Source organism: Diadema antillarum, unplaced genomic scaffold (genome assembly GCF_040938485.1).
Source record: "Diadema antillarum isolate AM-2024a unplaced genomic scaffold, OU_Dant_1.0 seq00000036_RagTag, whole genome shotgun sequence".
Taxonomy (NCBI): Eukaryota; Metazoa; Echinodermata; class Echinoidea; order Diadematoida; family Diadematidae; genus Diadema; species Diadema antillarum.
Window position 1 is genome coordinate 256,975 of NW_027271150.1, and position 27,114 is coordinate 284,088.

Below are 27,114 nucleotides of genomic sequence, written 5' to 3' on the forward strand. Positions count from 1 at the left end.
TCTTCTTCTCTGCATTCTCTTTCTTCTTACTCTCCTATCTCATCTTCATAGTTGAAATACTTCATATAACAAAATGATTTTTGCAGTGTGAAAGACCTATTGAGTTGACTTTCCTGATTTTTTTTTTTTTTTTGCCACTGCGTTCATACATGAACACCTACAGTTTGTACAGGGGTTCTGTTCAACCCCTTTACTGAAATCCTTGCGTCTGATTTGTCGGTGACAACCTCCGATGAACTCGTTGATGAAACGCCCCCCAGGTCTACCATAGGTATGGCAAATGAAGCTACAATTCAGGAAAGAAAAAAAGACGAAGAAAAGAAAGGATGTAATTGTAAAGCTCTGGATATGGATTTTACCTATGCATCCATCCTTGTATAAAGTGTTTCGGTCACTACATTTGTTTTGATCCTGGTGTGTAAATGGTTACATGCATGTAAGGATGCTGATATGATGATGAAGAGGTCCCTCAAGAAGAGCAATGGGTGGGACTAATAAGAACAGTCTGGACACAAAAAAAAATGTAGACATGACAATTCATTTTGAAGTCATCAATTTTACGTTGCCTATTTCAAATGCTTGTTGAGTGATTTCAGGTCTATACATGGAGGGCTCTATCCTCTGAAATGTTATGGGATGCCTCCTCTTACACAAGTGTGGAAATTTGAGGCAGAAATTTGAAATGCCTCTTTGGCAACCTCGAAAAGAATCTGCAGTCAGCCTTTAATGTCCGACAAGAAATGTCAACTTATTACCTTCTTCAAGTAACCTCTTCAGAGAAGAGGTGATGTTCACAATAGATAAGCTGATGAAAAGCACATTATGCCATATAAAGGGCACATTACACTGGAAAGCAAACAAGGAGAGTGAAGGTCACATTCTACAGGCAAGATAGTAAGATGTTTTCCAGGTACAGCACCTGGATTGAAAAAAAAAAAAACCCACCAAAGCTCGCAGTTTTCAGGAAACTGTAATGCTCTTCTCAGAGAACGGCATTTGACATTAAACCATAATTACAAATCATGCACACTTATCAGCACATTGTTTCATTTCCTTTCCCTGTCATCTTGCCACTGCACAAAACACTTCACGAGACTAACCTCATTTCCAAACTTACGAAGTATTTTAGTCTTGAAAGCGAGAGATTATTTAGAGGGTACAGAAGGCAGACAGAAAATTGAAGAAAACTCACACTCCAATTTTAGTCCTCTCACCTTTTTTTTTTTCAGAAGGAATAAACCATCATGACAGACTGACATACAGAGCTTAACGTTTTGAAACATATCAAACTAGGGCATTCTCACAGAGAAATGAAGCTTGTTCTCTATCTTCTTATAAGTATATTATTTCAAATCCCAAATGGTACATACAGAAAAAAAAAACAACAACAACATAATTTTCTACAAAACATTCCCATAAAATTTCTCCGTTTACAAAGAGACCAAAAAAGAAACAGAGAGCTGACAGAGACAAAAGTGATTGCTTGTTGAGAAACCCTATCTTCAAAATAGTCAGGGGACTTGAAAAGATTGTGGGCATAAATCTCCTCCCCCTTCAAGCCCCTCCCCCCCCCCCCAAACCATTCATCTTCAGTAGATGTTTACTTACCGTCACACCTCAGCAGTAAGACCAAATGTGACCGTGCACCTCAAAACGAACATAAAGTCGCACACACTGATTTTGCGTGAGGACTGAAAATAAGTGAAATGGGTCAACCTAGCCGAACTTGACTTTTTCATATTTTCTGAAAGAGCGGGTCTTCTTTTACAATATGCTAAAATTTGGTATCATAAAACGGGCGGGAAAGTGTGTTTTTTTAGCAATTTATCTCGAACATTTTTGGTAGACTAGTGTAATTATGTGTGTCTTTAGAATCCCTTTTTCATTTCCGAAAAACCTTGTCCACACTCTTCACTTTCAACTCTAATAACTTTTGAAAGGATAGTGCTACTGCTTAGAAAGTTGGCATTGATTATGGACAGAATGTGTTAATTAGGCATGCTTAATTTCAGTTTAATCTGATAATCCCTTCATTGTTGTTACTCTGGTGGTTTACTTCCTGTTTTTTGTCCCATTCATCGCACAGCCAGCAGGGTTTGGTAAAGATTAAGAGGTTGAATAGACACTGTACTTCAGAGCCTCTTTTCTCAGTTCATACTTTTCCTGAGTTTGTGCTTTCTTTCCAGTATTTAGATAGGTTAGGAGAGTCCATTTGATTTGAGTTATACATCATTTTAAAGCTTAAAGTCTGCTCTTTCAGAATATGGTTTTAACTAAAAATTCATGTCTGGCGACTTTTTGTTTGTTTTGAGGTGCAGTGTCACAAATGCTGTTCAGAGACTTTCTTCCTCTCAGATGCACATGTTCAATACTTTAATAGCCCTTTATGTGTCCACTGAGTTTTAAGGCAATGAAAATATACTTATCACCAAGACAGTATAAGATTCATCTTGAAGACTTACTATCATGGAAAAAAAAATACCGAACTATTTGATTCTAGTCAAAGATTTCTCAACAGACAAACAGGATATTACCTAGTTCCATACTTGGAGATTACCTCAGATACACTAGAGTCTGCCTATATCTAAAGGCATATTATTATTATTCTCTTTTCTTTTCTTCTCTGCTTCCTGCTCGTGAACAGAAAAGAAGGAATAATGATCTGGGGAAGAACAAAAATAAAGCAAAATATAGATCTTTAATATATTCAGAAACAACAGGTACCGTACAGTGTAAGTTTTATGACAAAGTCTCCACTTTTTGAGAGAAACTGGCATATTTTCAATAGTTGGATGGAGAAATGCACACAAAGTACTCTGCATATATTCCTGTTTAAAAATCCACTGCATTACCCAGCAAATAATGGCAACCAGCTGTAATCAAATTTAAAAAAAAGAAAAAGATGCATAAGTTCGGGGGATTCAGGGATTTTGAGGATTATGGATATCAGGACTGAATACAGTTCCTGCATAAATTGACTAGCCACAGGGGGGGAAAAAAAGCAAGTTGAGTACCATCATAGAGAGTTTACACAAACACAATTTTGGTTTCAATCAGCTCAAGGCATCCGCCAGGGGAAAAACTCAATTACACTACCACCTGTCAGAGCCAAACCATTCACCACTGTACACCTGAATGTTGTCACCATCACCACATACTTGACAGACTGCCCCCCCCCCCCCAAAAAAAAAAAAAAAAAATCTTAAACAGGGTTCAATGTACGCTGGATTCCAATGGCCAACCAAATGACATTAAGAAAGTCACTGAATGTGCAGTACAAGCTGGATAAAATATTGATCCACTAGTCCCAAACTTTTTCCTTTTTTTTTTAATTGCAAATTGAGGTTTATGAGTTCCTCTAGTGTTCAGTACTACACACGATGGAAGCAGCTGTTTCAGCAAATGAAAAAGCTACTTGAACTGAATGACTTTGTGAAAGATCTCTACGTAGGTATATACAGGAATAACTGACTTACCACTACATGGGGGGGGGGGGTGGTGGTTGGAAAGGTTGCTGAATGGGACAAAAATGGTGTGAAACCACGCTGCAAGCTTTTCTTGTTTGCTTCTTCTTTCAAACTGCGTTTGCAGATCGAGATAGGATAAGTCTGGTGTCTACAAAGTTGTCTAGTCAAACTTTTACCATTTGTATCTTGTTGGGAAATGCTGCAAATGAAGAAACAGAAATCATATTCTGAAGAAGGCAGGTGTCGTTGTGTCCTTCACCAGTGATGCAACACATTCTCACGAGCTCACCCATTCATTCTCTTTCCCTCTTTGCATTTCCAATTCTATCCTTCTTTTTTCTCTCCCCCCCCCCCCTCCTCCCCTTTCAGTGGAGAAAGAAAGAAATATGGCAGTGATAACAACCTCCTCACACAAGAGGTAATTCTCCCCGCAGAACATTCCTTCGGCTCAATCAGGGAAAAAGAAATGAGAGAAATAACTCAATTATGAAACTGGATATGGCTTGGATGTTTGGATCGAGGATGACACTTGTCATTATTGACATACATTTTTCATGCCATTCTCCCTCCGCCTGATGAGCAGAATGGTTGACAGAGAGGAAGAAATGGAAGAAAAAAATACAGGGACTCATCCCATTATCCATCCTGATGCTACTCTGTCATCCGTTGCCATTGACGACTTTATTTCATGCTCAAGAAGAGAGAAAGAGAGAGAGAAGTTGCATGCATCGACACGCTTGAGTGATGACTGAGAAGCTGAATGTAAGATTTTGAGTCGATTGTCACCATTTCACACCTCAAAGCCATAATGCATGGTTACTGATAAAACTCTTGATTGTCTATCAAGTACATGTACCATCATCTTTGTAACGTCGGAAAGATTGTAGTTACATTCCCGACTCCAGCTTCCAACAAACATGCAGATAACCAAATACACACACACACACACACACACACACACAAACAAACAAAAACACAAACACAATCACACACATGCACAGAGGGATAATTCCAAAGATGAAAAGTTTTCTGGTGAATATGACAGAGGCACATGTTGATATCTATCAATAGATATCTGTTCGCCACTTATTGCCAGTGAGTTATGGCAATTCACGACGTGACGTGCCAATAACGGCGGTTGCGCATCCAATGCCCGCCCAAATGGCATCTCCCGGTAGACCGTGGCGGATTGTTTCGACTGCGTTCCAGACGAGGGAAGCTCTTATTCGTGCCATTAGGATTTAGATAATGCTCTCACGAGCCATTTTTTCCAAGCTTTCGTTTTTAGACCTCTCTTCCACAGCTTATGGTCTCATATGAGAATTTGTTGCCAGGGTTGATCATATTTTATGGAGTCTCGGTAAGAACAATTTGCTAAAAGGGATGGAGGGGGTTGCCTGAATGTATAGATATTTTTTTTCATGTTTGTGTCCGAGTTTGCTCGCAGCTAGCTTGATACAAGTCCCAATGCACAGAGTATAAATCGCACCCATAATTGGCACTCGAAGGTCTATTCTTTGACAAACTTGTGCTGATGTGAAGATGCCTATAAAGACAGCTGTCTTGCCATAAACATGGACACTGATTGATAAAAAGTTGATTGACAAAAAAAAAAATCTGTTATTTGGCATCATTTGTAAAATTCATTTGTTCATAAATACAACAGAATTTGATTGCTCTCAGCAGAAAACAAGCAAACACAATAGGATTCTTAACAGAGTAAAGCCAATATTCTCTTTTGTTGTATACCATATTTACTTACATTGTTGAGTGTTTATTTGGTTACTTCTTTATCACAGCACTGATATTCTTAGTTTTTCTACTCAACAGAAAAGAATCCCACTAAAGCAACAAAACTTATCTGATGCAAATGGTCCATTTTTTGTTCTTTTCACATTTTAGTTTTGCAAGTTCCGGTTGCTCTGTCAAAAGGCACCAAATCATTCTTCCTTTTTTCCATCCAAACAAGCCAATAGGTCTAAGTATGAATCATGTCCTGTCCTCAGTTGCTGCTATTCAAAACTTTTCTTTCACAAAGATCTACTTCTAGTTCTACCTTTTCTTTCCCCAAGCATCAAACACAATAAAACATACGTATGGGAGGGTAACAGCTCCGGTCCACTATCCCCTCCCCCCCCCCCCCCCCAAAAAAAAAAAGACACATCCATGTGTTCAACCACATCCGTCAATAGTCAATTGTATGCCCCTGAACAGCAAAGTGAACATTGCAGTATTTTGCAAGGCCAAACGATTGTTCGACGATGGCTGCGACCCGGATAAAAGGAACCTGATTTTCATCAAATGGCAGCCTCTTTGCCCTTTCTCCTCTTTCATTTTTTTTTCCATATATTCTCTGGTCTGCCCCTGTCATCAAAGGACAACCCTCACAGGTAATGGTCACGGCAGAAAAGGCCTTTGTGCCACTCTCAAGTCCAACCCAGGCACGCTGACTTTTTTCGAAAGTTCAGGCAGCAAGACAGAACTCGCCAAACATTGTCTTCCCACTTCAATAGAGAGGCTGGGTGCACACTGCTCGACCTCTTTGACGTCAAGAGATGATGCATACAATCAAAGGAGTACTCTATTAATACCAGACTCTTGATAAAAAAAATTGCCGAGATGGGTAACAACATCAACAAAGAATTACTGGAATTGGGCAAAATAGCGCAGCATTATCGTGTTTGTTGGTTTGTTGATTTTTTTTTCCTATTCTTGTCGCAAGGGTGTGTTTTCCTCCCTTTCTATACTACAGTAAAAAGGGGCAGATGATCATGATTGTTAATGGATTTAGCATTTTTACTATCACGTCGCATTGCTGCAATGCCACATCAATTTTGAGACAGTATGTGCATGAGACACCATATACGTAAAACCAAAGTGATGAAAAGTCTTCTCTGAATTCGGTCTTCTAGATGAATTTTGGCCATTAATGAAACAAATTTGGCTTAAAGAGTAGCCTATATGTCTGCTTTTGTGATGTATGATGTCATCTGTAAAACAAAAGGTAACCAATTCCACATGTCAATTGCATTTTCTTTAAGTAGACACAATGTATGGGTACAAATATTAATGGTAAACTCGACTGCAATATTTGTACATGTACAAATTTCAAATCTACGTGTGTTTACTCCATATCAGCATTAGCATGAGATGACATTTATATGGGACATTAACAAGTGTCAATGACATGACACTATCTTGACATAATCGACAGCAATCCTTGCCTGATGACGTTCCAGTTAATGGGGTACTCTTGCTAATCGAATTGGTTTTGAATAAGCACTCTCTCCTGGCTGTACTCGCATTTTATACCGCTTTAATCCATTACTCTGGCTAATTGCATAGAATTCCTTCTTAACAACTTAACACAAATAGAGAGTACTCTGAATCCCTTTCTTTAGTGCGGCTCTCTATAGTAAACAGACTGGCTTACATTTCTAGTCCAATGCCTTAGACACTGACATTGATTTACTGCACAAAGGTGAAACAAGAATCACTAGTTGTGATTTGTTTAAAATAACCTTTATAAGAGCATTTCTCTGTTAGGTGATATACAAATTTCATGCATGAGAAAGTCTCGATTTGCAAGAAGACGTTGCTTGAGAGATTATATCATATTCAGACCATTCCATGTGTCTGAGGGGGGGGAGGGGGGGAGGGGGGGGGGGCGGAGGCTGGGAATACACATTCTATGGAGACTTTGCATGGCCGGTGGTGTGTTGAGGATGACAGGTGGATGAAAGTGGAATTAGATGTGGGGGAGGTGTTCTCCAGCTAACCTCGCCTTCGTCCCTCAATGTCACCTTCTCTCACAAATAGCGGGGGCAGTTTGTAATAAAACACAGTAAAGTAGATCAGTCCTCCATGTCCTTGCAAAAAAGGTGAATGATAACATGCCCCCCCCCCCCACCCCTTTGTCCCAGGTGACTAACAAAAGTCGGGGAATGGTATCAACCAGGCACACCACTCTTCACCAATAACAATGCCGTGATCTCAGCAGTAAAGATATGCTTCCCCATGTCTAAATTTTGATTTATGGCAAATGCGCAATTTTGATCAACTTTGTCACACTCATGCATCTGTGATTTAAAAAGAAAAAAACAAAGAGAAAAATGGCGGGGGGGGGGGGGTTCAAATTGTTCATTTCTATATCATAAACTGTCAGTCAGTAAAAGGAGAAAGACAGAACCGGGAACCACTCTTGCTGTCCCCATTCTGAGAAATGGTGCTGATATTCCATTCTGAAGCTGGTGAGGGAACTCATAATTTTATGGGAATTTGGCTTCTGTTAACAAAAGACTAATTTTTCTCAGGTAGACGGACATCAGTGAATCGAAATGATGGGTTTCCAGTTACAATGTCTCTTATGACTGATGATAACCGTGTAATTTTGCTGGAATGATAAGACAAATATGTAGTATCAAAAAACCAATACTTGGAGGAGACATTTTTTTTAATGATTCACATCCCCTCCTTGAAAGATATTTCTGACGACTGTAAATGCATCAAGAGTGAACTGGATGGCTGCTGACGCTTACTGCCGACAGTAACCAAACAGATAAACTTTGACGGAATTTGTAAAAGTGCTGGGGAGTTGTTGGGATCCTGACAGAAGAGGTATCTATAGCAAGACAAATAAATGCCTGAGCAAACGCTCTGAATGACAGAAAAAGGTGAGAAAAATGAGAAAAGTGCTTGACGAGGCACCACATTTAATGTCGATATAAGTGCACCCAGCACTTTAAGAGCGCAAGCCATAAATGTACATTAATGACTGTCACAAACATCAGTCATTGGGTGCATTTGTCATCACTGGGCAACCACCGCTCGCTTTACAGTTGCGCCCACTTTCAAAAGACAGGGGAAGATAATAAATTCACCAGAAATGCTCAAACAGCCAAGCTTAATTCCACAAGATGAACATAAAGATAATCACACATGATAAGGTGTCTGGTGTCGCCATATTTTTACCTCCCTCTCGTCATAAAGTTTTGACAGCAACAAACATTCCAGAAAATTGATTGGATTTGAAAGCTTATGGGAATAAATCTCCCCTTCTGTTATTTTGTTTTGTTTTACTGTTATTACCAAACTCTCCGTCAGTTATCGGTTAGTTCATGAAATTCCATCACGTTTAATAAACTCTCTCTCTCTATCTCTGCATATCATAGAACAAAAAGCTGTCAGGCATATCGCCATGAACTTTCTTCCATATTTGCCCTGATCATTATTGAAACATGCAGACGAAGCAGGAAAATCATCAAGAATGCATGATGCAGACATTTAATCATGATTCAGTACTTTTGTCTATAATCCCACATTGCAATGTCCCTCACAAAAAGCAAACTTTTCCCTCTCTAACTCAGTCCAAATTGAGCTTGTGACCATAAGCAGAATACACCCCATTACGATACAAAGCGCGACGAAAAAATAAAAACATTTCGTATCCTCTCTTGACATAATACCCCTTCTACTCTACCCGTAGATACTCATACACGCACACCATGTATTTTGAGGCAACAGACGTAGCGCAGTTTCCTCACCCCTTCCGCCCCCCCCCAACATCCCAGTATCAATCAATCGCTGTAAATTTGCGTGTCAAACCTGAATGAGCAATGCAAACGAGTGTCGGAAGATGACCCCAGGCTCCCATCATGGGCATTTGAGTACTGAGTTGATGCATTTGGTGATTAAAAAAAAAAGAGAGAAAAAAAAGAGGAGTTTATTCATTATGCGAGGTTGAATCTTCAGTGATTACCGCACAGGTTAGGTTAGTGGCACACGGAGAGAGAGAATAAAGAAATAAAAGGTGACGACACTGATTTACATCCCATATTAACCTTTCCCCCGGCAACCAAACAAGAAGGTCTCACACACACACACACACACACACACACACACACACAAAAGAGTATCACCAGTAGCAACCTGTTTTTTTTTACACATGCTATCCACTAAACAATTGCTTTGTACCATCATTCTGTTGGGGGAAAAAAAAAATACCTGCTGCAAGTCAGCAGCATTGTTTAAAGATTTGTGATGCAGATGTGGAGGAGTTGAGAAACACGCAGCGTGCTAAATACAAACTGCAGCAAGCCGAGTTAAGAGCTGAAAGGGGTGCATGACTGATCCCCTCTACCCTCCTTGCCCTCCACCCATATCAAAAGACAACAAGGGTGTCGAGGGGAAAAAAATGAAACCGTGATGTTGTGTATAAGATCAACTTTCTTTTCTTGCTCATTTTATTACATGTCAGTGCATAATTATCAATAAAGGAAGGGTTCAATTTTATTTCCCATCATCGCAGTCCTTCCAGCATTGTATATTTTGTATGCTTTCAATTTGAGGGTGATAGGAGGTTGATAAGGGAACAGATTACTCTATGCCACATCCACTTTCAACAGATTAATACTACGATTCAATTCAATTCAATTGCTTGTTTATATGCAATATATAAATGGATATATGTGACTGAGAGCACAGAATCCTCCTTGTTTCTTTCAATGCTTGCAATATATACGATTAAAAATGAAATGAAACTTATTGCACACATTACACACAACATAAGGATGACTTAGATCATAGCAATATTAAGCAAGTCAGCTAAAGAAAAAGAATGAAAAGAAGAGTGGCAAGCTGAAAGAAAAAGGTGTCCCATAAAAGCTTCAAATACTCTAAATATTTAGGCCTATATGTTATTTTGTTCTCAAGAAAAAAGAAAAAGGACAAATCAGCATTTATAGTTAAACTGCATCGCAATCTGTTATAAAATGGCGAATCTAACATTTTTTGCCATAGAGGAGGGCTATCAAAAACTGAAATCACACCAAGCAGAGCATGTCCCCAAAAAGGACATCATACAGTCACAGAGAGCTTGACCACATCACAGCTGGTAAAAGCTTGCTCTTTAAGGTGAGATGAAAGGAGATCGAACAGAGGGGTGGGGCAGAAGGTTGTCACTTTATAGGAACCAACAGGTCTTTGCCACTCTTCCCCTTCATTCAATAACGTTGTCACATGACTTCACTTTGACTCTGGCCGCATTTTTCTCACAGACCACCGGAATGAATCTAATTCAGGGGGTGAAGGCAGGTGCCCTAACAAGATTTGTGAGGTGGTATTACAGCAGCAGGCGGTGCCTTGATTAAGCAAAGTAGGTTTTGAATGCTCTTTCCAGAATCGCTGCATCTGGACAAGATTTGCAGTGATGTTTAAGAGTAACCTCGTTTCCTGTGCTCAAGTACATTTGCACTTACACCCAACTGCTGTTCCTCGTGCATAGATGGAACAGGTTGTGTTCAGACGTGTGCCATAAAATGTTCAGATTTGATTCTTGCTACCTACCAAGTCCTGGGGAAATTCTGCTCCTTAATTCATCATCTTCTATTCACCAAATTGGTATTAAACTTTGAATGCACTGCCATGTATTCAAGAAATTTCAGATGGAAAGTCTTACACTCATTTGATGTAACAAAATTTTCTTCAAAAAAATGAAGACAGTTGGCCAATTTAATTTAATCAAAATGTTCAAAATGTTCTGTCAGTTTAAGGATCAGCTGTAAATCATGTGATTCACGAGCTTTTGATAATTATTCAACAAAAAAGCAATGATATATGACCATGTTGGTTCTAGATTAGGGTTTTTCTATTCCACCTAGGAAATATTACATATGAATGGTCAAAATTTTACTTATAAGATACATTACCAAACCATTATTGCAAGGTAATGGACATGACTTAACAGACTAGAGACATCTGGATATATGCTAATAGCACTCAAGAAGCAAAGCAGATGTTGAACCAACTGAAGTTGACCTATTTAAGGGGGTGTCAGGACATTTATTCCGGTGACAATAGCTCCATTCTCATTTTCTCCATGGACTGTGGGTTAGGGTTAGGGTTGTGATAGGGTTTTAGGTTTCTCTTTACATGAGGATTAGGGTTAGGGTTATGTTTGTGGATAGAATCTATGTTTGGCATAGCATGCAGATATTTCATGGGAGCATTTGTAGCAGGAGCAAAAGTCATGGAAGAAAAGGGGGGAAAAAGACATTCCCAAACTATTTGTTGCTATGAATATGAGACTAATTACATGCATGAATAAGCATGATTGCTTTGTAACAAATTGAAAAAGAGGATTTATGTTTAAATGAGGAATAGCGTGGAAAATAAATTGAGTGTACAGTTTTGCTTCCTATACTGTTATCTGACTGGTTCTGGGAACCCTGGGTTTTTTCTTATTTTTGTTTTGTTTTTATTTCACTGTTTTGCCAGTACTCAGAAAAAGCAATTGTTACCAACCATCATAATTTCAGGTACAAATACGTGACAAATTAGTGGCTGACTTTACCTTGACACGTACCAGTTTTCGATCTTTCATCACATTTGTACAGTGAAAGCCGGAAGAGGCTGATTCGAGATCAATGGGCAATCAATATGCAAACGTGTGGCACCTCGCAATTTGATCAGAATCTATATCAAATCACTGCTTTCCCATCTCTTTTCAGTCTAACTTAGTCATGAGAATCAGAGCTGATGAATGTGCATCAAATCCTTAAAGACTGGAGACAAATATTTATTCACTTGTCAGAAGTAATACATTTTTTTAAGCCTAACTACTGTGGAGATGGCAGACCTCAAAACATGTATGCATTGCCTTTATTTTTTCTCTTTCTTTGCCATTGATTTTAAAGAATTTTATATTTGGAAATGATGCCCTCAGGAGATATTAAGATGGAAGGAGGTGGTATAAATGTTGGCTTTTTGTAAGTGGTCGTTTATTAGAAAATGGAGATGTCTGGGACAAGTACAAGCTGCATCATAGTTAATTGGAAAGCTGTAAATAGGTCACCTGCACCAACCTCACATATTAACCCATTGAGAACGAATTGATTTTGCTACAACTCGTATTTCCTACAGACACCTGCCTGAGTATACTCATGACTCGTCCTCAACGGGTTAAGCAACACTGACTCTGAAGCATGTGTATGGGCATGTGGGCGTGTCGGGTGGGGTTGGGGATGGGGGAGGTATTGGCATGTCATAAAAAAACCCTTTTCTTTCTGTAATACTTGGCCATGGTTTGGAGCTTTCTTCCTGCTTATTTCCGACTCCTTCATCAAGTAATTCCTTCTGGATACCTCAAGATTTCGGCGAAAGAGATGCATAGTCTGTGGCATAAGTGCTGTGTACATGTATTTTGCAAGCATCATCGAAACTCAAGTACAATCTGCATCCTCATTTCTGGCCAGATTGATTTCATGGATGCAAAATATCAGAAGTGTGTAGGAAGTATGTCCATGAGTTTGAAAGATCTTTGATCTTCTTTTTTTTTGGGGGGGGGGGGGGTTTCAGAGATTTAGGATTTGTCTGAGTTAACTTTTTCTTTGGTTATGAACAAACTTTGATTTTTTTATCAGATTCCAACTCCTGATTGATCACATTAAATTTTCCAGGGTATTAAGAATATATACCTTGTTAAAATTTAGATTACCTGGATTTGTCCATAAGGTATAAAGAGCTAACACAAATTCTGCTTGATCAGATTTAGAGAGATACCGAATGAATTAGTAGAAATAAGAAATGAATAAATACCAGCTCAGTGTCACTATACCATAAGTGTCATTTTGGTTGATCAACAGAAATGTTTTTAAAGTTTTCTCACCTGAGAGAGAAATCTCTTCTCTCCCTACTGTCAAAATTTGTCAACTTAAAAAACGAAATACAAAACCAAATCGAGATATAAGCAATTTTTCTGGACCACATTTTCCAGACAGACACTGCTTTCACCGTGACTTTAATTGATACTTCTGCACAGTACGCCTAAAGCGACGCTAATCTTGAAATCCTCTTTTCTCCCTTTTCTACAAAACTGCACCTCCTAACTCTCCCATATGGCAAATCACTCTTTGAATGGGTTAGGATGGTCCAATTTTAACAAGTTACACATCATTTCAAAGCATAGAGCTTACTCTTTTTAAATTATGTAAGAAAGAGAACATTCATTTTGGCAAATTTTTTGTGGGTTTTTGAGCCAGGTGGTGATAATATAGTATTTTCCCAAACACAGGATCAAAACTGATAAAAGAATGTCAGACACATCACAGCCTCTTGATTCAGCGAATTGTTCATCAAAGTGGTGAAAAGGTTCTGAGATCAGGAACATGATAGGTTTTTTTCCACGTTTTCCATGTATACTTCTTTCTCACCAAACATTTTATAGATCTGTGGACAATTTTCCCCAGTGACAAGGATTATGGATAATAGGAGCTTGAAAGTGTGCACACACTCCAGCAAGAATAAATGCATGGGAGGAAAGGGGACAGAGCTAAAACGGAGAGGTCATTTAGAGACATCGTTTGATGATAACTTACAATGGGACTTCTCAGACACGGAAGGAGGAACATTCTTGTGAATGTGAGCAAGAGATGAAAGGTGAATTTTTTTGTGGGTTTCTTGTTGTATTTTCTTTTGAAGAGTTTCAGAAACAGTCCTACTAAACCCAATGAAATCATCATAACCAAAAAAAAAATGATTTATAGACTTCCAAACACAATTTCCCTATGGGAAAGATACCTCCCTCATTCTCTGAAACTGCCAGTGCTATAAGAATTGTCACATTTTTTTTTTTTGCCTCCAATCTTCTCTCTCCTTCCGATGTGAGCTTAGACACGACCGATTTTGACCGCCTAGCTCACAAGGCAACCATGATGCGGCTAGACCCTATAAACTCCTTGTCTTGATATCTTAGGGTACAAGATGCTCTTGCTATCTGACACATCGATCATATTGTCCTTCACGCGAGATGAGGTGATTTAAATCAGGACTATCATAAACTTGCCGCTTCTTCTAACACTTTGTCTGACCACCGGGCAAATAGCTCATCTCCAAATGCCTTTATGTCACCAGGGATATTGCGGCGCTCTCTTTAACATTTGACAGAAATAGAAGAAAAAGTCGATGGCAATCATAAATAACGCAAAAGCGACATTTACCTTGTTGATGTGGCGTTATAAGAGAAGAAGGCACAAATTGAAAAGTGATGAGAAAACTGGAAGCTTCATGTCAGACCAGTTTGACAAGCCCGAGTCATCACACTTTTTTAAAAGACATGAAAATCATCTCACAAAAGAAGACTACACCTCACTAGACATGGACAATTTTCAAGCAGCAAACTACGAAGCAGTTTTGCAGTTAAGATAATATCTGATAATCTTTGCCAGAATTAGACATTACTGTAAATGAAAAGAGTGTGCAAACTTGTCCAAAATATAAAAGCAGCCAAAAGCCAACACACGGCATTGATTATCTCCATTTGGAAGCACATCTCACACAGTGACCAAATTTGGTTCCATTATCAAATAGGGTGACGTGAAATCCACAGAAATCCCAGTCTGTATTCATAGTCCAGTCAAAATAGGGTTTCACCCACCACTAATTGCAACAGTATGAATTCCACTGCAGTGCAACTTGTTATGGGCTCCTAAACACCATACTAAAAGTCCCAAGAAATCCAATGGGGTAAAGTGGCTAAATTTGCATAATATGCAAATTAGCTCCATAATGATAAAAATACAGTGTTTCCATGAAAACTATGCTTCTAGGTTTCAGATTGGAAAACCGAAAGTATTTTAACATATGTTTACAATGTCAGCTAGTGCGATGCAAACATTTCCATGGACATGATCTGGGCCTCATTTGCATAATATGCAAATTAGCTCCCATAATGATAAAAATACAGTGTTTCCATGAAAACTATGCTTCTAGGTTTCAGATTGAAACACCGAAAGTGTTGAAACTTATGTTTTCAATGTCAGTTAGTGCGATGCAAACATGTCTATGTACATATTCTGGGCCTCATTTGCATAATATGCAAATTAGCTCCAATAATGATAAAAATACAGTGTTTCCATGAAAACTATGCTTCTAGGTTTCAGATTGGAACACCCAAAGTGTTGAAACATATGTTTGCAATGTAAGTTAGTGCGATGCAAACATTTCCATGTACATATTCTGGGCCTTATTTGCATAATATGCAAATTAGCTCCAATAATGATTAAAATACAGTGTTTCCATGAAAACTATGCCTCTAGGTTTCAGATTGGAACACCGAAAGTGTTGAAACATATGTTTGCAATGTCACTTAGTGCGATGCAAACAATTCCATGTACATAATCTGGGCCTCATTTGCATAATATGCAAAGGGTACCGAGCCAACGGAATATTCAAATGCACCAAAGTGCCCGATATGAGCATATCAAGAGTGTTCAAATGTGACATTTCAGTTTCTCTTCACCAAAACAAACTTTTCAGCATTAGAAACCTAGCATGAATAATTTTAAGCGAATAATAGTTTGTTATCAGAAAGATAATGATAGCTTATCCATTAATTACGTAGAATCAAATAATATAAACAACTGTCAACATCTATAACTTGTCCAATTTTGTAATTAATGAACTCTATTTGGAGAGGTGCTTATTCGAATCTGGATGATTCAGCTCTTGCACCCTTGAGGGTTTTGAGATATTGAAGATAGCACAGTCAAAGGAAACTCTGTGGGAAGTGACCAAAGTTACCCCTATCGATCATATCCCCACGGCCATTTGCAAAACATGCATCAACCAACGCGATTTCCGTTGTTCTAAGCGTACAAGATTTTTTTTTTTTAAAGTCGTTTGGCCGTCTAGCAAAGACTATTTCTATGAAAGTATATCTTTAAAAAGTGGTGCACATGAGTCAAAGCGACTCGGAGGGAGGTACCCGAATTTATCCCTATACCCTCACAGCCCGGTACAAAACACAGTATATACACGTGAATACACCCTCTATAACCCTCTATAACGTCCTTTTCGTTTCATTTCCATTAAATTTCAGTGGAAGTTATAGAAGAATTATTGTTCTACAATATCTATAAGATGAAAAGGTGAAATCCTAAAGGCAATGAAAAACATGCAGTATATACAACAGCGAAAAAAATGTTCCATGGGTACATGCCTCTGAAAAGTTCTTCCGCCTGTCTAGCACATACTCTTTTATTTTCGTAAAATGCAATTCAGGTAATACAGGAGACGTTGCTTTACAATATCTATATTGTCAAAAAGTTGGACATTCAAACGCAAGCCCTTGGGAAGTGCCCAAATCACCCATACCTTGACCTTCGTGGTCCCAAAACAGGTTAACAAAACATGCATTATATGCCAAAGCAAATTCAGTTGTACATGCACGTAGAAAGTCGTTTTGCCGGGTTGTAAATTAAAACACTTTACTTTTCATGATTTTTAAATGGTAGAGACACTGCTTTACAATATTCATATAGTCAAAGGGGTGCACACTCAAAGGCCACCGAGTGGGATGTGTTCAAATCATCCAACCCCCAGGGCAATATAGGAAACATGCACTATCATTTAGCACGAATATGTTCCAATTTTCCAACGGTTGTACAGCAAGTGCCCTATTGTTTTCAAGAAATGCAATATAATTAAAAGAAGAAAAAATTGCTCTACCTTAACTTTATTGTCAAAAGGGTGAACATTTCAAAGCAATCCCTTGGGAAGTGTCCAAAGTTACACCTCCTCTCAAGCCCCGTAATTACAACACACGGATACTATGAACGCAAATACTGACGTTCTTTGGTACATGGTTTTAGAAGTAGTTCCGGCAATACAGCTACACACTTTTATATCGATGAATGTCGTGGAAATGATAGAAGAAGCATTGCTTCACAATATCTATTCAGTGAGAGGATGCACATTAAATTCCAATCCTGTGGGATGTGCCCCAAAGTACCCCACCCTCACGGCAATATAGAAAACATTGAATATCATTAACGCGAATATACTATATGTTCCAAACGTACATGTTTCAAACTTCGATCATGCCATGCAGCATGGGCACTTTTGTTTTCAAAAATACATTGTAGTTAATAGAGGAGACATCCCTTAACGATATCCATATTCTCTAAAGGGTGAACATTAAAGGACAATCCCTTGGGAATGGTCCAAAATTACACCTACGCTCACGCACCCTTAAGACAAAACACAGATATTAGCAACGCAAACACCGTTGTTCTAGCGTGGATGGTTTTAAAAGTAGTCCCGGCAATACAGCGAATACACTATTTATCAATGAAAAGTTATGGAAATGATAGAAGAGGCTTAACCTTACCAGATCTATACAGTGAAGAGGATGCACATTAAATGGTAACCCTGTGGGATGTGCCAAAAATATTCAACCCTCACGGCAACTTAGAAAACATATAATATCATACAACGCGAATATGTATATGTTCCAAACGTACATGTTTTCAAAATTCCATCGTGCTGAATAGCAAAGGCACCTTTGTTTCCAAGAAATGCAACTAATTAATAGAGGAGACATTGCTCTACAATAACTATATTGTCAAAAGGGTGAACATTCAAAAGTAATCCCTTGGGAAGTGTCCAAATTCACATCTACGCTCACGCCCCCTTATTACAAAACACAGATATTAGCAACGCAAATACCGTTGTTCTAGCATGAATGGTTGTAAAAGTAGTTCCGGCAATACATCAAATACAATTTTCATCGATGACAAGTTATGAAAATGATAGAAGAAACTTAACTTTACAAGATCTATACACTTAAGAGGGTGCGCATCAAACGGCAACCCTGTGGGATGTGCCAAAAATACTCCACCCTCACGGCAATAATAGAAAACATATAATATCATATAACGCGAATATATATATGTTCCAAACGTACATGTTTTCGAAATTCCATCGTGCCGTATAGCAAAGGCACTTTTGTTTCCCCAAAAAATGCAACTAATTAGTAGAGGAAACATTGCTCTACAATAACTACATTGTCAAAAAGGTGGACATCCAAAGGTAATCCCTGGGGAGGTGTCTGAATTTACACCTACGCTCACGCCCTTTATGACAAGATACGGATATTAGCAACGCAAATGCAGTTGTTCTAGTGTGAATGGTTTTAAATGTAGGTCCAGCAATACAGCAAATACACTCTTATATCAATGAAAAGTCATGAATATGATAGAAGAAGATTTGCTTTACAAGATCTACACAATAAAAAGGGTGCTTATTGAAGGGCGACCCTGTGGCGTGTGCCCCCGAAATGCCCTTTATCCTCTTGGCAATATAGAAAACATATAATATCATATAACGCGAATATATATGTTCCAAAAGTACATACTGTCAAAATTCGATCGTGCCTTACAGCAAGGGTATTTTTGTTTTCAAGAAATGCAATGTAATCAATACAGGAGACATTGCTTTACAATACTTACATAGTTAAAAGTGATGCACATTTAAAGCGGCCCCTTGGGAGGCGCCCAAAGTTACCCCCTCAACCCCGCGTCCCCATATGCAAAACGTGCATTGTGCCAACGTGAGTACTGTTGTTATGAATGTACTCTTACAGTTACCGCTAATTTGCATTTTATGTAAATTATTTTTGTACGACCAATTCGAAAAGGCATCTATCGTGTTCATTGACCTACAAAATATAAGTTTATACATTTAAATCTTTAAAATTGGATAACGGGAAGCTGAGATCTGTCAATTTCCTCTCATTTCAGGTGCTAATTTGCATATTATGCAAATTTTACTAAATTGCCCCGCTGGATTTTTTGGGACTTTTAGTATGGTGTTCAGGAGGCCTCAACGACTTGCTCTGCAGTAAAATTCCTACTGTTGCAATTAGTGGTGGGTTACCCCCTAAAAATCGCTAGATTGACTGGACTATCAATGGCATTTAATGCTGTTTCATTCCTCATTGCTTGATAGGTTAAGAAAGTCTGTTTGCAGTTTAAAGGTAAAACATATTTAAGAAATGGACTAATCATGCATGACAGATGTGCATGTGTGAAATATCTCTGTGATGACAAAATTTCAGTTGGATATGTGAAATGTGAAATCACAATATTAGTCAAAACAGTATGCAAATATTATTGGAACCTGAGAACATATCCAATTATGGTTGCTGTGTGATGTTTCATTATCAATTACCAATAATTGGGAATAGCAGTATCCATCGATCTTCCATGTAAGAGTGATTCAAATGCAGCTTGCTGGAAAATATGATTGCTAGGGCATGGTTGATCATAATACAATTTTTTCCTACCTTCTACTATACAGGGAAGGCTCTTCTGTAACAAAAGTCATGAACTACGACTGAAATTACTTTACACATCTGATCTCAAAATATTCCAAAATAACCCATTACCTGGCAAATCACTCCAGCCAGACAAGTTTCTTGGTAGACCCTTCTTGATACAATGCAAGCAAATTCAAAATGGTGGAAGGTTGATTCTCAGCCCTTCTGAGAAATATGTTTTACCTTTAATACTTTACCACATTCCTTTGTCATTAATGGTTCACATCTGTACTATCATAATTAAAACAAAACAATGACTAGAGGAAAAATCAAATTTGTAGTTGCAAGTTTGATTGGTTGCTTTATAAAAAGAAGTCAACTATTTCTAGTATCCTCTGCCCTCTGGTAAAGAATAGTCCAACATTCACAATCCTTATTTTCCCCCCTTAGAGGAACAAGCTTTATGTGTTGATAGATGGTTTCTGGGTCTGATTATGGGTATCAGCAGGGCATGATATCAAAGGCAAACTAAATTTGTATTCCCAGCATAGCTTCCCTCTTTGCAGTTAAAAATGGATGTCAGTACAGAGCTGTCAGTCAACGGGGAAAATGAGCAAGGGAGCGAAAAAAAAAAGACCAACAATTTGAGATTTCCATGTCACGAGCTGGCAGGGCAGATGACCATCTTTTTTTTTGTGCAAACAATGGACAAACAAACATCCATCACACAAACAGGTTTCATAAAAAAAGGAGGCTGTCTGCAGCACATGACCATCAAAAATTGGGGGAAGGGAAGTGAGGCGTTCTCCCAAAGTTGTGCAAACTTGTTTAAACGAGTCACGCGCATGAACAGACATATCAATCTGACATACCTATATAAATCAGAATGAAAAAAAAAACAACCCTGTCATAATCCATTGTAAATCCACACGACGTGTCTTGCGTGCGTTACGTCTCAGTGGATGGTTATTGATGGATGGTTGTGTCTACACACTGGGGGCTGGCACCAGAAGGTTGGATGCGTCTGAACGAGGAATACCTCCCTCTGCTCCGCAAGATACGCGAGGAGGTACAGTTCGGGCCCTTTCTGCTTCCTCTGCCATCTCTCATCCTCTTGAGCAGTTCATCACCAGGTGCCAGGGGAGGTATTAGCAGATACAAATTGGTCTAGGAGTAGTGTCTGCGGAAGGATGTTTCATGTCCACAAGACGATTGCCGGGATTCATCATGCGTTAAACGAGGATTAGTTTTAAAGAGTGAGAAATGCTCACTAGGGGTTCTTGCTTGCATGTCTGCCGGCAGGGTCACACAAACACACAATCATTTTTTTTAATGCTTTATGAGAACGGTGTATCCTTCAAAGCTATTAAAACAATTTCAGAGCAAAAACACACACAAAAAAAGGCAGTGTATAAGATGAAAAATTGGAAGCAAAAGGGGTTTTCAAAAGGACTTCAACCAGACAGATGGGCAGAGATGAGAAGAAAGGGGAAAAAAAAACAGCAGTGAAAAGCAGCAGTGAAATTTACTCACCGACACTTAATTCAACATTCCAGTATGGCTAGATCTCATGTTCCATTACTAGATGTGATTTTCAGTTACATTGAATTATCATTCCAGTGGATTAAATGTAAATTCAGACTTGCAGACAAATATACTGCAGCAATTCCTTGGTTGAACCTATCCCTCCTCTTTTTATTTTTGTAGTTTGTTACTTTTGATGGGTTTAGTGCCTTTTCTGTTAAAAAGAAAGAGCGTCTGATAAAAACATTAAGCACATGTAGATCCTTCTCTCTTGTCCCCCCCCCCCCAAAAAAAAAAGAAAGAAAGAAATAATGAACTTTCAGAACTAGTGTTGTTTAGTACAGTCCGTAATAATAGAGAACATACAGAGGGAGCCCTTCCCACTTCTGATGCATTTAGAGAGTATGTTGGCATCTCAAAAAAAACATAGTAATAAACATTTACCGCGTCACCTCATAGCATGCTCCCTGGCTGGTACGGGCCCCCTTCCCCTTCACACTCAAACCTTCTTGCACTCTCAACAGTGTCGTGTCGCGAGAAAAGGGGCAGAGTGTGCTTGAACTCCAACCATCACCTCTCGAGAGGGATAAAACGGCCACGGGGTGATTTGACGCGGGCTGCTTTAGACGGAGGGGCCCCTACCCATGGACACACACAAACATGCATAAAAAAAATATATGTCATGAAAGTGATACACCCATCCATCTCCAATCAGTCCTCGCCGGAAGGGTAAAACATTATGATAGAAAGGTGTCTGAGATCCTCCGCTGTTTTTTTTTTTCTTTCCCTGTCCTGCATTCACATCTACCAAAGACAGAGGAAAGGCACCAAAATAGAGGCAAAGTTCTGCGGAGGAACGGCCATTCGCTGTACCACGGACAGCATGTAAACATGGCTTCCGGGTTTATACATTTGCAATCAGCCGAGACCGAGTCAGGAGCGAATTAATTGAATTAGTTCTTCTCCTGATGTCACACATACGTACTGTCCCACCGTCAAATATTTGGCCTGGTTTGCCACACTCCTCCCAAATCAGAAATCTGAGAGGATGAGATCGCTTTGTTTCACTCTCACGTTCACTCAGATTTGGCATCAAATAGCTTTGCTCTTTCAAGCCGTGCTGCACCGTCTCCAACATCTTTTTTTTTTCCCTTTTTGACAATTACCTTGAGTAAGTTTGCACCAGGATATTACGCTCAATTTTCACACATACGCATAGTTTTACATGATGCTCAGATTACATCACTTCAACGTGTTATGTTTGTTCTTTTTCTCCCTCTGACAGGAAATCGCTACACACACACCAGCCCCAAGCCACCAAGACGCTACTCAGAATCTCACATCCCCGACGAATTCTCCCCGGCTAGGAAAGCACTACATATCAAGCAAGGTAAGGATCACCTAACTTTGTATGATTTCTACAGGTGTGGCTTGAATTAATCCAGTACTAATCTTCTCCTTTTTTGTATTGAACACTGTAACAAATATTCACCACACTGTAGATGAATTTGTCTTTTTCAAATCAAATCAAACACAAAGTTGATCATGGTTGTCTCACCCCTTTAGTCCAGAATACCCCATGGTTGATTCAGATCAACCCCATAACAAAACCTATCAGCGTTCATCTCTGAAAAGTCAAATTTCCAAGTTCTTTCATTACTTAGTCGAATAGAGGAAATGAATATCATTTTTGGTGGGACTAATGCATATGCTGGATTTTGTCAAAACTCTGAATCAGAGCATTATGGTGAGCCTGGGTGGGGTCCCCCCCCCCCAAACTCTAATCCCTTTTATGTTTGCTTTTTAGAGGCATCAATGGTTGGACTGTAATTTACAACACACTCTCTTCATTTGGATTGCTCTGGTTTCATGACCATACCATTACTGTCAATACTGTCAGACTTAAAACATCCGAATTCAGCTGATTCTGTCAGTAGATGTACTTCCACATTGTGTCATAAACACAACATAGTGTCACAGACAAGCACTATGAGAGAGGGGGATATGTAATTTCAAAAGTTAAAAAAAAAAGTGAAACTGCACTTTGATGCATAATTCCAGAAAGCGGAACCAGAACCGAAAACTGCAAACTGCAAACTGGATTTTCAACATCTCCTGAAGTAACGTACTAATTCCCATGGACTTGAGATCACACAATATTAGGTTCATAAAATTTAAAAGGCTCGGTAAAAATTTGAAAGGCTCTTTACATTGGGAAAGAGAATAGAGACTGTTCACTAGTAATAAGGTATTTGTTTCCTGACCCCAGCCATTGTCTGTGAAGATCTTTAAATGGCATAAGACACAGGTTACTGAGGAACTAGCTGTTCATTTAGTATTAAGGTCAAGGGGTGAAATGCCAGTCTGGTTTACAACTGATGTACTGGTATTCATTTTCCACCTAAACTGGCATCATCTTTTCAATTTTGGTTTCATTGAAAACAAATACCAAAAAAAGTTGGAAGACTAATCCTATTTAGTTTACATCAAAACAGAAAACAGACTGTGTGAACATAATACCAACAAACATTACAAACCCTTTCCCAAACATTAAATGAAATGAAAGCTAAGTGTTGGGAGAAACAAGACCTTTCCACACATCAACCAGAACATATTTCATATTAGCTCCCTCCCCCCCAAACAAAAAAGCAACACTATGAAAATGCAAAAAAAAAAATCTGAGTAAAATATATACCAATTATGTTATTATAAAGATTGATGATGGTAATTTCAACAATTCTTTAACACTACAGAGAAAAAGCATTAACAGAAGGGAAATTGCACATACCCTCAAATACATAACATTAAAATTTGGTATATGTAAAATTCATATCTTGTAACTATTCATGCTAGATCATTGCTTTTCAAACTTTTTCTACCTGAGGCCCAATTTGACTTGTGCAATTTTTGTGAGGTCCAGTTAGATCAAATATAAATCTTTTATATTTCATTTTTGGCCAACATCAAGAGAGCTTGGCGGCCCAACAGTTGAGAAGCATTGATCTTGATTCTGCAGTTTGATGTCATTACTCTCAAGATGTATTCATCTTGATCTAACCACCTCATCTCCAGATGAACTCCACCATCCTTGTTGTCATGGGACTCATCCTGCTGACAGCCGAGCTGATTCCCGCCGTGCCGGCGCCGTTCTTCGACGACAACGAGGGCCTGGCCCTGCAGGACTTGGGCCTGGAGGACGAGATGGAGGCAGTGAAGCGGAACAGCCTGGTCCAGCAACGGAAGTGTGTCATGCAGTGCTTCGTCTGCAGCAGCAATACCTCCATGAAGATGATGGAGTGCGCCAACGGCTGCAAGAGCAGCGGTGCCAGCGCCAGCCAAACGAGGGCGTACATGGCCTGCAACTCATACCTCCACAGCGGAAGGAAATAAGATGGGCACATCCACCCCCATGCCGCCGCGTTCCTTTTGTTCATTTCAATGGCCTGCATCCATCCTACCAGAGGAGCAGGGCGGACAATCAACCTCTACCCTCCAACCCCCTCTTCCCTCTTCCCTTTCTCCTCCCAACCTCCTCCCCCTGCTGAACCCTGCTCTGATTCGAGCGAGCACAACACCTGATTGCACGGGATACTTCTCTCAGAGTCAGCACATCATGGACACTCCTTCTTCCACCGCTCTCCCGTCATTCCTTTCCACAACACCGACGTGTCCCGCAAACTTTCCCCCCTCTCTCTCTCTCTTCTCTTTTTCAGTTCCTCTTTCATTTTCGTGAACATTTAGTGGTCACCTCACTACGCGAGTTTAAAACAGATATTTTTGTAGCTGACATTTCTTCATTTCCTCCGCTGGTGCAATGTAGTTATAGAAACCTATCATTTTGTCCAACGTAGGTGCATCCCAATGAACACATAAATATGTGTGTACATATTTGCATACACACATGTATATGTATATGAATGAGTATGCATACCATAGATCATCCTTTTGTTACATCATCATATTTTCATTTTGTTAACTAGTTTGAAAGTAGTCCAATGTCTAATGTTTGTAAAATACCTAGGAAATGTATATGTAAATACAGAGTTTGCTTTTATTCTATTTATTGATACCTTAACCATCAATTGAAAGAAGTAAACTGCAATGATAAATGTCGAGTCTACGTAAATTGGAGTAGTGTCGTGTACAGTGGAGTCTGTAATGTAATGCAATGTGTTCAATGTTTAATTGATCTGAAGGTTTTTATGCTCAGCAGTCCATGGTACTGAATGGCTACTGGTAGAGTAAAAAGAGCCACATGTTTTGACCTTCAAAATGGCCCTGTTGATCACTATATGCTGACAACAGGGAAAGACATGTAGCATGGTTTTGTTCCACTGGTTGACAGAAATAACCGGAAGAAATGCATTCTTCTTCTTCTTTTTTGTCCCATCGCTCTTACACAGAAGAACTAAAGAAAATTAAACATTTACCAAACTTTGATAGCATTTTCTGCAGCCAACTGTACTTCCACGTGTCCACTGGATGGTATAAATGATCATTGGATAGCAATGACGTAAAGCATGCACCCTCAGAGCATGGGATTAATCATAAACCGTCTGGATCGAGCAAGGAATTTAATATTCGACAACTCCTGTCGACTTGACTGCTTCTCTTTGCAATTTTTTCCCAACAGAATAGTACAACAGCTGGAAAATGTCGCAGAGTGAATGAGAAAGTGAGGTAGAGACCATGAAAAGGATTGCACGTTTCACAATTTTCTCGCCCGCCAGGTGAAAATATTTACGTGGCCGGCATTGTGATCTGCCAGTATCCTGCGTAATTACGTTCTGATACGCGTCACGCGCAATGCCACTGAGACTTTGTCGAGTCTGAACGCTCGGCATGTGCCGTTTCATAAAGCCCCTCAATTCAGAATGACAGTGAGCATTAATCATTGACCAAAAAAAGCTGCCTACATCGCTCGACTCTTGCACTTACGTGATCACCATCTCCACAATGACAAAAATGAAGCTAGGTAAAATTAGAAAAGCTGTTTATACATGCCTGTATAAAATTTGTTGCTGGGATTCTGGCATCAAGTAGATAGAAAGCGTGAAAAGCTTTATATTGGGCAAATCTAATGACAGTTGAGCATTAGAAATTCTCTGCAAGATCAATTTCTCTAATGCTGCAAGTTCACGGTAAACAAATTTGACATGTCTTTAAGAACATGCATGATAACGACAGTAATAGTTCGCCATTTTAAAAACACCAAAATGCAAGTTTGTCATCAAGTACTTTCTTATATTTAAACAAGACAGTAATTGTACTGCTAATTTGAAAATATCTAAATTCTCATCTGTCATATTTAAACACAAAGCTTAAGAGATTTGTGACTTTGTACTGAGGGCATAACTATTATTCAGGTGGCCTAGAACTTGAGAAAGAATGGGACAGTTTTTCTCCTCACACTCACAAACTTCAGCAAGCATTTACCGGCACTTAATTCAGCTATTTAAGTTTCGTTTCTTGGTATGTTCTGTTCTCTCTTTTTTAACATCCTGATCACTGAGTATTCTAATCTTGGGAATATTTTTTATCATTTCAGAGTTTATTTTTGTTAACATTGTGTATAACAAATCACCACCACAGGACTAAGATTTGCACACGGTTTGTAGATGGATTGTACCTGCTACCTAGCTACTTCAGTCTCCTGTCATTCATTCCACAGATTAGTTCTCTTTTTCATCTCTGACATAGTAATAAAACTTCTGACTTCGTTTATTCACAATAATAGTCCGACGTGATTCCTCTGTACGTGTTGACAATCTTGCATGATGTGTATGGATGTGCGTGCCTGTGTCTGCGTCAGTGCCTGTGTTTTTTGCGTGTCAGTATGTCTACATTGCATGTATCTTTATGTGTTGGTGTATGAGTCTTTGTCTGTTTGTGTAAGGGTATATGAGTCTGCTTGTGTGTGTGTGTGTGTGTGTGTGTGTGTGTGTGTGTGTGTGTGTGTGAGTTATGAGTCTGTATCTGTTTGTGTGTATGAGTATACAAGTCTGTGTCTGTCTGTGTGTGCCTATGTTT

General features: G+C 39.1%; 1 protein-coding gene across 1 annotated transcript in view; it reads left to right on the forward strand.

Annotated features, from left to right (window-relative positions):
- Window positions 1-24,474, forward strand: part of LOC139725392 (uncharacterized) — a 46,870-nt gene extending 22,396 nt beyond the window's left edge. Inside the window, exons 2-3 of the mRNA XM_071636471.1 lie at window positions 22,370-22,474; window positions 24,157-24,474. Coding sequence (XP_071492572.1) covers window positions 24,157-24,474 — 318 coding nt within the window. The 5' untranslated portion in view covers window positions 22,370-22,474. The remainder of the gene's footprint in view (window positions 1-22,369; window positions 22,475-24,156) is intronic.
- Window positions 24,475-27,114: the final 2,640 nt, after the last annotated feature.